General features: G+C 45.5%; 1 protein-coding gene across 2 annotated transcripts; it reads left to right on the top strand.

Annotated features, from left to right (window-relative positions):
- The first annotated feature begins 855 nt into the window (after nt 1–855).
- INTS14 (integrator complex subunit 14) lies at nt 856–10,606 on the top strand. Of its 2 annotated transcripts, none has more exons than XM_053954588.1 (12): nt 856–1,176; nt 1,276–1,550; nt 2,715–2,822; nt 4,591–4,746; nt 5,731–5,849; nt 6,273–6,415; nt 7,157–7,249; nt 7,742–7,886; nt 8,140–8,273; nt 8,376–8,494; nt 8,873–8,938; nt 9,260–9,403. In XM_053954588.1, the coding sequence occupies exons 2-12, from the start codon at nt 1,329–1,331 to the stop codon at nt 9,305–9,307; spliced, it is 1,353 nt and encodes a 450-aa protein (XP_053810563.1). In that variant the 5' UTR covers nt 856–1,176; nt 1,276–1,328; the 3' UTR covers nt 9,308–9,403. The 2 variants fall into 2 exon arrangements, with proteins under 2 accessions (XP_053810563.1, XP_053810562.1); XM_053954587.1 differs by lacking the exon at nt 9,260–9,403 and adding an exon at nt 9,782–10,606 and having other exon boundaries at nt 857–1,176.
- The last annotated feature ends 31 nt before the right edge of the window (nt 10,607–10,637 follow it).

Below are 10,637 nucleotides of genomic sequence, written 5' to 3'. Positions count from 1 at the left end.
AACAGCCACAACAATCTAATAGTCAGATTTATCGCAGAAGAATTAGAAATTTATGATTTGATTGTGTGTCCATCATGGCGAGAAGGACATCGGGGTGCTGGAGCATGTCCAGGGAAGGGAACAGAGCTGGGGAAGGGTCTGGAGCGGCTGAGGGAGCTGGAAAGGGGCTCAGCCTGGAGAAAAGGAGGCTCAGGAGGGACCTTGTGACTCTGCACAGCTCCTGCCAGGAGGGGACAGCCGGGGGGGTCGGGCTGGGAACAGGGAACAGGGACAGGAGGAGAGGGAACGGGCTCAGGCTGGGCCATGGGAGATTTAGGTTGGATATTAGGGAAAATTTCTCTGTTGAAAGGCGTGTTCAGCATTGGAGCAGGCTGCCAGGGCAGTGGTGGAGTCTCCATCCCTGGAGGGATTTAAAAGCTGTATGGATGTGGCACCTGGGGACGTGGCTTATGGTGGCCTTGGCAGTGCTGGGGCAATAGTGGGACTTGATGATTTAGAAGGGTTTTCCAGCTAAACTATTCTGTGAGTCTCTGATAATTTTAAAGCAAACTGTTGTCTGAACACACAATTTCAGGAGTACATCCCGCTTTTGCACTGGAGTTTATTGCCTCCTGCGCCCCCACTCCCACACGGACGGAACCGGGAGAAGGAGGCGCACTGCCCAGCCGGGATGCTTATCCATAAACCCTTCTCCACACACAGCGGCCATGTGTGGTCCTATTTCGCGTGGGCACCGCGTTCCCCCAGCACGGCCATCCCACATTCCCGCTTCCCGCACGGGGTCAGCCCTCACGGGCTGCGTGGGGCGCGGCCCTTCCCGCCCGGGCCGCGCTTGCCGGGGGGACGCTTTCCGTGCGGGACGCATGGCGGCGCGGCGGGCCGGGGTGTGCAGCAGCGTTTCCCTTCCGCCGCCCCGCTCCGTGCCCGCCGCCGCCGCTCGGCCCCGGCCGTCCCGGGAGCGCTCCGGGGACAGCCCCGCTGAGGGCGAAGGCTTGTAGGGAGGGCTGGATCCCTGCCCGACCGCCCTCGGAGCGGCAGGGCTGCGCCCTTTCCCCAGCGAGGCTCAGCTCCTGCCGTCTCCGGGCCTTGCGCCGCAGCCGGCTGGAAATGCCGTGTGGGGTTCAGCGTGTATTCACCTAATCTGTGCTCGGCCCCACGTTTTGAGGGGGGAAAAGGGTAATTGTCGCTTGTCCCCCGGGTCAGCGTGAGGGGGCGAGACGCGTGGCTCCACAAGTGCAGCCTTGGTAACGATTTGTGCCTTCCCTCCCGCTGCAGGCAGCTGATCCCGGCCGAGCCCGTCCGTGAGGGCGGCGGAGGAGCAGCTCGCCATGCCCACGGTGGTGGTGATGGACGTGTCGCTGTCCATGACGCGGCCGGTGTCGGTGGAGGGCTCCGAGGAGTACCAGCGCAAGCACCTGGCTGCCCACGGGCTCACCATGCTCTTCGAGCACATGGCCACCAACTACAAGCTGGAGTTCACGGCCTTGGTGGTGTTTTCATCCCTCTGGGAGCTCATGGTGCCTTTCACACGAGACTACAACACGCTCCAGGTAGGGGCTGTGAGCACTAAAGCAATAAGCCTTTGTCGTTTTTTAAAAATCAGCCAATTGTACCGCCAAAGCAGGGTGAAGTTGTGTGTTTTGGTATCATCCTGTGCACAACGCCTTGAATTGAGTGGGTTTGTCCTCATTTTAAGAGCAGGTGAAATCAGTGTGTTTGAAACGGTGAACTTTGCCAGTTGCACCTTTGCAGGTGAGCACTGGGGTGTGGCTGATTGACTCTGAAATGGGATGGAGTTAGAAATGGGGTGGAGGGAAGGGCTGCCTGGTGAAGCTCTCCAAGTGGGTCTGCGATGTCCCTGTTTTTATGTGTAGTTGTTGGCTTGCTCTTGATAAACGGTGCAGCTGGCAGGACCATTTGGAAAGGCTTTGAGTCGAGTGATTTGCTCATGAGAGTGTGTAGAAGTCAAAAGAGTGCAAGAGTGAGAATAAGTGATTTTAGGCCTCACAGATGTAGTGGGAAGTTGGGAGGAGGAAATGGAAAGGAGAAAGTCCAAGAGGAAAATTTCCCAGGAGTGCAGTAAGGCAGTGGAGCCTCTGAATCCAGTAAAAATTGTACATCTGTACCTGACCCTCACATGCAGGAGGAAATGACACATTGCAGTCACAGGGCACCATGGTTTGGGTTTGTCCATTGGGCAAAGGGATTTTAAAAGCTGTTCTCTGTTATGTTTGCAGTTTAGCAGGTGGGTGCCAGTGCATCCTCTCTGATTAATTTTTACTTCCCTAAGAGTTCAATTGGAGGAATTTTGCAAGCCAGGAGCCCAGCCAGGCTCCTTTAGCAAGTTCATCTCACAGCTGCACCCTGGTGATGCTGTGTTAAGTCTGAGGTTTTTACTTCTAGGAGAAAAGCTGGTTTATGAATGCAGATGTGAGTTTTGAGTTTGCTTCTCTCTCTCTCTCTGCCAAAGAGTTTTTGTGAAACAAACTCCTTGTGCTCTCTGCTCTGACACCTATGAGGATTTTCTCAGCTAAATGTTTCCCGTTAGATATTGCCTCAGGTTTTTACTTTTTTAAGACGTGCAAAGGTGTTCTTTTCATTCTTAAGGAGCTGTGTTGATAATATTACAGCTCCTTCAAAGCCAGGAGTGACTGCTGGGTGTCTCCTGGCAGGGATGTTCCCCCAGCAGTGACTGTGGTGTTTTGTCTTTGCAGGAAGCCCTGAGTAACATGGATGATTATGACAAAACCTGTTTGGAGTCGGCGCTGCTGGGGGTTTGCAATATTGTCCAGCAGGAATGGGGGGCAGCAATTCCTTGCCAGGTATGGCTGATTGCACTGGTTTAAGTTCACTGCATGTTTAGTTATCCCTGGCAGGGAGATTGGAACTTGGTGATGTTTAAGACCCCTTCCAACACAAACCATCCTGTGATTCTCTGATTGATTCTATTCCTGTGAGTTGCACATAGAAATGTAAATGTAATTTGAAAGTTTGGAATGCTCTCAGGCATGCTGGTGCTGCACAAACACAAAGAATTAGTATTTTGGCTAAACCTGCAGTATGAACAGAAGGTGATCTTTATAAAAATATTCAGAAGGAAAAAAAAAAAAAAAAAGAGACTGTTTCCTGCCCAATGTGTTCTTGCAGTGCAGTGGATTGTAAAATGTGGCTCAGGAGCACTGTTGTGCAGGCCTGGTGTTGGATCTGGATGCAATCTGCTGTCCCAGGAGCCTCACTGCATTTGGAAAGGGTGTAGCCACACTTCAGGAGCCTTTCCCTGATGGTTTCCAGGGCTTGTAACAATTCCAGCTCTCAACCAACAGCGTGGGGCTGCTGCTAAGTGTGTTTTGATCTGACTTCTCTCCCAAATGAGTCATTTGCCATGCAGCTGCTCACACACCCCATTCAGCCCTGCAAGCTCTCAGCCTTCCAAATCTGCTGCCTTTTATGGCAGAGTTTCCTTTTAAACCTCAGTTTTCTGAGACACTTGTTTTAAGTTCAGCAATTTTGCAGCTCAGTGAGCTGGGAAGATGCCTGAAGCAATATTCCTTAAGGAGAAGAAGGATAGAGGTTTATTGGTTAGGCAGTGCTTCATCATCCAACATGGACAAAAGGCACCTTGGGACAGCAAAAAACGTTCAAAGCAAAGAACAAGAAAGACGTGAAAACCGAGCAGAGATTAGACCTCAACTATTTTGTCTCTCATTTGTGTCATAGCTCATTTTATTGGCACTTCAGGTGCTGGGGTGGTGGAGGGCACTGAGGAATGTGCTGTGCAGCCTTGGAGTAATGGAAAACATCACTGGTGAGCACCAGTTCTGAAGGACTGAGGATGAAGGGAGAATACAAATCTGGATGTAGCAATTGCACATGGAGTTTCAATTGGATTTGATTTTCCTTCTCTACCAGCCAGAAATCATGCTTGCTGTTGCCATGCAGCATTGAAGGAGCAGCTCTTTTACTCCTCTGGAAGTGACTGGGTCACAGCTGAGTGTAAATAATCCCATTATTCAGTGTAATTAGTGTAGGTTTCCACAGGGATTGACTCTGGATGTGCAATTGAATGGAATTCAATGTGTGGTTCTGCTAGTGTAGTTCTGCTGCAAAATGTGAACATAATGCAGCTGTATTTGCAAATAATTAAGATCACTAATGCTACCCTTTTTTGAGGTTTCTGTGGCTTGTAGTGGAAGTTGAGTTGCTCTCCAGATTCTGCAGAAGAAATGGGCTTTATCATCCATCTGAAAATAAACCTGGAATCCTTGAGTCCAACAGCAAGAGGCTGGTTTTTGGCTGTGTAGTCACTGTGCTCCTAGTGTACATTTAAAAATGAAATATATGAGATTCAAATTTTGGTGCAATTACCTAATGCCAAGAAAACGTTTATTCAGCATGCACACCGTGTAAACCACGAGGGTTCAATCTTCAATTTCTCCTTGGTGCGGGGTTCTTTCTGGAAATTTTGCCAGCAGTTCTTTGCCCAGCTCGGTGGAGGAGACCCGGTGGGAGCAGGGATTTTCCTGCACGTGCTGCAAGAAGGGTGTTCAGGGGCCCGGTGCAGCTGGAAGTGTCTCACGTGCCTCCCCGCAGGTTGTCCTGGTCACCGACGGCTGCCTGGGCATCGGCAGGGGCTCCCTGCGCCACTCCCTGGCCACCCACAGCCAGCGCAGCGACAGCAACAGGTTCCCGCTGCCCTTCCCGTTCCCGTCCAAGCTCTATGTCATGTGCATGGCCAACCTGGAAGAGGTGATGTCTTATTCTTTGTTGCATTGGATAATTGTTGGTCTTCTCTGAACTAACGCCCCGGTCAGCACAAAGCATTGCATTGATGTTCTTGTGCTTAAGGTTTAGTTGGCATTCTGGTGCTTAGTTATGGGGTGAAAGAGAATTTATTTTTGCACTATTATTATCTACTGCTACTGCATTATTACCATAATCTTTATAAATCATGCCAGTTTGTCCCTGGAGAATATGATGGAATTTTAATTTCTTTGTTTATATTACTACTGCATTAATTACATTGAATGCTTTTGGGGCTCCTCTTAATCCACAGTTAAATTCTTGAATAAACTACTTGCGTTGCAAAGATGCTCAACACTTAAAACACAATAGCTGTATGTAGAAATGTGAGAGGGGAAAACTGAAGTCTCCAAGCCAGTGTTCAAAGCAGCTTCCCTTAGTTTTGAAGAAAAGGTGTCAATTTTCTTCTTCTCTTCTCCATCTCTTGCAAATTTCAATCCCAGCTTTAAAAATCTTCACAGGAGTTAGAATTCTGCTGCACAAACATTTGTTTAAAAAGAAGCCTATTTGACTAATATTTGTTAGATTAAGTTTTATTCATAGCATTGCTTTTGATTTGACACCTGTATTCTTGTGTCCTTCACAGAAGGGTTTTTTGCTTAGGCATCAATTAGATATCTCAGCTTCATGGTCTCTGTCAAGGATGATGCTTTTGAGTAAGCTGGTGGATTGAAGCACTGTTAACATCTCAAAATAACTGCAAAAATATTTTAAATAAATCATCTATTTCTGATAAGTAATAAGAGAACATTGCCTGGGAGACAAAGAATGTTGGTTTATTTGGAAAGGAGAGAGGGAACAAAAAATCATGGGAGCATCCAGTCAGATGCTTTTTGCTATGTTGTGTATATTTTCTTTAAAAATACTGCTTAGTACAAAAGAGAATAAAAAGATCACTCAATAAAAATATTTCCTTTTCTTTTTCTGCAGCTTCAAAGCACAGATTCCTTAGATTGCCTGGAACGGCTCATTGATTTAAACAATGGGGAAGGGCAGATTTTCACCATTGATGGCCCCCTGTGCCTGAAGAATGTGCAGTCCATGTTTGGGTGAGCACACTTGTAGATAACAGACCTTTGGGAAGGTTCCCAGTTGCTATCTTGAAAGGAAAGCAAATACAATAAGAAATCTGGTGATGAGATGTCCTAATTAAACTCTTTTTTTTTTTTAATTTTATGATCTTGTTAACTGTAATCTCATCTTGGCCTTCACTGGTTATGGTCAATATTTATTTTAGTCTTTGTAACCAAACCGTAGCATCTGCTTATGCTTGGCAGATAGAAGACAGTAATTTCCATAATTATTGTTCATTTGCCATGAGTGGGATAATGCTGCTCTGTTTCATAATTTAGCAACACTAGAACTATTGCATTAACTGTAGTTTAAAAAGGTTTGGGAGCTAAATTAGTGTGCTTTAGACAAACTATTTTTATTTACTATGTATTATGTTTTCCTTAATAACTGTGTTCTAGAAAGCTAATAGACCTGGCTTACACACCATTCCATGCTGTCCTCAAGTGTGGCCACTTAACATCTGATGTGCAAGTATTTCCCAGACCAGAGCCTTTCATTATAGATGAGGAAATAGACCCCATTCCTAAAGCAATTAATACAGGTAACAAATCTTTGATTGCTTTTTTACTAAAATCCATTTGATTTCTGCCCTTTCACTACCACCTCTCATCCTGTGGAGTTATTGCTTCATCCACTTTTTTTCTCTGCAAGGATCAGTCTCTGACTGTAATTTTTTGGTGTATGTGTGACACCAGGGAACAAAAATATCATCCTACTTCATCCATGTGTACCTGGCTGAAGGGTCGGAGTAGGGTAGAGGCACTTTCAGAGCTCAGGGTGCCAATTTCTAGGGGTAGAGACTGGAAGACAGCCACAGGCTGCTTTCCATGAACCACCCTCATAAGCTTCAGGGAGGAGAAATTATTTTTAAAAACAACTGTACAAAGAAAAATATTCCCAGCCCTCCTGTTAGTGGGCACAGCTCCCATGAGCAGCAGGTATTTGCTTTTTCTCTTTTGGAATTTATAAGACAGCAGTGGATTGTGTACAGTGTAAATATCAAGGTGCCCAGTTCTGTAACTGTCCAGCAGCACAGCTCATGGGCAGCAGTCTGTGTGTGCTGAAAGTCATCTTCAAAAGTTGTTTTATGTATTTCTAACTTACTAGCACCTTTACACTCCAGTTGACTTTGGGTTCTCTTGTGCTGCCTTCTGTCATTGCTTCAGAAAACCTGGTGGTGTAAAAAGTGGTGATGTTAAATAGCCTCTGAATACATTTCAGTTATTTCCAAATATGACTTAAACTGTCTTAAATCTGATTTAAATCTGTTGTCTCCCTGCAGATCTAGAAATTGTTGGGTTTGTAGATATTGCAGACATTTCCAGCCCTCCTGTCTTGTCCAGGCACTTGGTACTGCCCATTGCACTTAACAGAGGTGAGCAAGTCGGGTTTATTTCAGCAAAAACTACTTTAAGCTTCCCTTGTAATGAGGTTTAGACTGGAAGCACAGTTTTTTGTGCTTTATCAAAATACCAGATGTCATATTTGTGTGATTGCATTAAAATTCAAACCTTGACCACAGGCTCTCTTATTTTGCATACTGTGGTCTTTGTGAAGTCCATAGAGGGACCAGGGTCCTTACAACATCATTATTAATAGAACATGCTAAACTTACAGTTCAGAATAATAATGAGCCATGAAATATGTGGTGCAAGATGAATATTTAATGCTCTTGAGTACAATGCAGTGGAATATTTATGTATCATTACTGTGCCACTTTGCCCAAGCAGTTCATGCTGCAGCTGTTTGTTCTACGGAAGTATTCATTAACTCTTGCAGACAGTAAAGGGTGGTGTCATGGAAACAGAACTCTTGTGTTTGAATTTATTCTCATGTTTTCTCTTTGTTTGCTTTGATTCTTCCCCAGAGGGGGATGAGGTGGGACCTGGGATCACAGATGACACTGAAGATGAGAATTCAGCTAATCAGATTGCTGGGAAAATCCCCAACTTCTGTGTTTTATTACATGGCAGCCTGAAAGTGGAAGGCATGGTGGCTCTCGTCCAGTTGGGGTATGGAGCTGGATGTCTGCCTGAAAAATCTCTTACTTTGCTCATTTAGGCTTTATTTATAAATTATGCTTATTTATATCTGTATTCTGTGCAGAACTCTGCACTGCTAGACTAAGCTGTGGATTTTTAATTGCAGATTTGTTTCTGTCAGTACAAATTGCAAACACTGAGCCTCCACACAGTGAGAGGGAGGCACATTCTAGGCAAAGGGGTGGAAGATTTTCAGCCTTTGAGAGTTTGCTCTTTTCCACAGGCCAGAGTGGTATGGAATGCTTTATTCACAAGCTGATAGCAAGAAGAAATCAAACCTCATGATGTCACTCTTTGAACCTGGCCCTGAGCCCCTCCCATGGCTGGGGAAGATGGCACAGCTTGGCCCCATTTCAGGTACTGGTCACACTCCTCTGAGTAACTCTTGCAAGCTCAGTGCTGTGTAAATGATCTTGACAATTCTTAGTTGCTATGTCTGTAATTTCCTTTTTCTCCCAGATGCAAAAGAAAATCCTTATGGGGAGGATGACAATAAGAGCCCTTTCCCTTTGCAGCCCAAGAACAAGCGCAGCTATGCCCAGAATGTCACTGTCTGGATCAAACCCAGTGGCCTCCAGGTAATGATCCAGCTTGTGCTGCTTTACCTGGAGCAGCAGGAGCCATCTCAGCAGGAACTGCAGTCTGTGCATGTCTTGCCCATTTAATGTAATTGCTTTATTGCTTTTCTTTCATTTTTATAAACACTGCCTCTTTACAATGTCATGATTAAAATGCAATCAGAAAGCATAGCTTGTTTAATGAGAGTTGTGTCTCCAGTGGAGCATCTGGCTTGGTTTATTTGATTTAGTATAATTACCAGTTGTGTTTCAGCCTTTGTGAGCTGCAGTCTTGTCAATGGTCAGGATAATTTATCCATAAAGAGTTGCGTGTTGTTCTGCAGCTTCCCCCAGAAGCTGCCAAGATTTTTGGATTTTTTTTTTTTCTATTTTCTGCAGACAGATGTACAGAAGATCTTGAGAAATGCAAGGAAACTCCCTGAAAAAACACAAACCTTCTATAAAGTGAGTAACATTCCAGGCTGGCCTAAGTTTGATCCACAGTGGTGCATTTGACAGAGGAACCACGCTGTGTGTTCTGTTCAGGCTTGCAGTGCTCTGTAAAAACTTAGACTGGTTAGGTGAGACAAGGGGGTCTCATTTCAATGGTTTGGCACTACATTTTCTGGCATAGATGTGTCATGTCTACAAGTGCCCCCCATGACCTCTGCTACTTCCATGAACTTCTATGCTGTTGTCCAGGCAGAAATTAACAGGGATCAGAGAGGAACAGAAACACAGATGTCATTCTGAGTCTTGAAAATGTCTCCTCCATTTTATCTACAGTGGAAGCAGAGAAAGATGAAGTTCCAGGCACATTTGGCCACACCATAATGATCCATTACCAGACTGTAACTGGAGATAATTATTCCTCTTGCAAGCTTGTAACTCTTGAAGCAGTTTGGTATTGCAGCCTCCAGAGATGTGAAGAACAAATACCCTGCCTAAGTACACATAAGCACTGTTCAGTTTTCAGGGAAGAAAAATCAATGTATCTACATTTTACTGGACACTGTGGTCAAAGGGAGCAGTCAGTGAGTGAAGCCTAAACTGGAGCCCTGCTGGGACTCAGACAAAGCAGGCAGGTACAATAGCTGAATGCACAAAAGGAAGAAGTGGAGGTTTATAAGAAAGGATTAAGGGAAGACCACTGTTAGCATCTTCAGCCCTGACTTTCTATCCATGAACAGCTGGGCAGTTTCCAGCAGCTGCACTGTGAGTAACATCACCTTTAAAAACAGATAGAGGAAACCCACGTTTGATGTCGAGGCTTGGAGTGGCTTTAAAAGGGGTTTTGTATCTTTGCAGGAGCTGAATCGTTTGCGGAAGGCAGCTCTGGCCTTTGGCTTCCTGGAGCTGCTGAAGGGCGTGGCAGACATGCTGGAGCGGGAGTGCACCCTGCTCCCCGACACCGCCCACCCCGACGCCGCCTTCCAGCTCACACACGCGGCCCAGCAGCTCAAAGTGGCAAGTACTGGAGCCTCGGAATACGCTGCCTATGATCACAACATTGCTCCTCTGCAGACAGACTTTTCCAGTAGCAGCACTGAGAGAATGTGAAGTCTCCATTTTGGGAGCTTCTCTAGATTAAGGCTCAAGCGGTTCAGGTTTTCTTCTGGCCTGTTCAATCACTGTTTGAAGAACTTCCTATCCAGACGGGGAAGTTTTGCATCAGTGCTTTCTAAACAAACATAGCTCATTTGTGGTGGCTTTTAGTCAGACCTGAAAACTGTGGAAAGTGTCCCAAACCCAGTGATAGTGCTGGATGATGGGTGGAAGTTATTTAGTACATGTGAAGAGAGAAAAAAATTGTCATTGGCAGCTCTTGGGTTTTGGCCTCCCCAAAATGCAGTTACTACATAACTGAACTCACTGGTGAAAGTACCCTAAAAGGCAGCTACTACACTTTAAACATTGATTAGTCCAAAGAAAGGTGTAAGAAGCACCCTGCAAGATCAGATACAGAACTGATTTTGGGGTGTTGGGCCTGACTTTATGCCCAACTTGACAGTCTATACTGAGCATTATCACTTGCATTGCAGTGCTTATACTTCTGAAAGTAACATGATCTTGGGACACATGTTTTTTTATTTGCATAATACAAATAAAGAGTAATTCTTCATGAAAATTTAAGTTGGGTTTGTTCTGTTTTCATAGCAACCAG

The sequence above is a fragment of the Vidua chalybeata genome, chromosome 13 (genome assembly GCF_026979565.1).
Source record: "Vidua chalybeata isolate OUT-0048 chromosome 13, bVidCha1 merged haplotype, whole genome shotgun sequence".
Taxonomy (NCBI): domain Eukaryota; kingdom Metazoa; phylum Chordata; class Aves; order Passeriformes; family Viduidae; genus Vidua; species Vidua chalybeata.
This window is presented reverse-complemented; position numbering and strand designations above follow the sequence as displayed.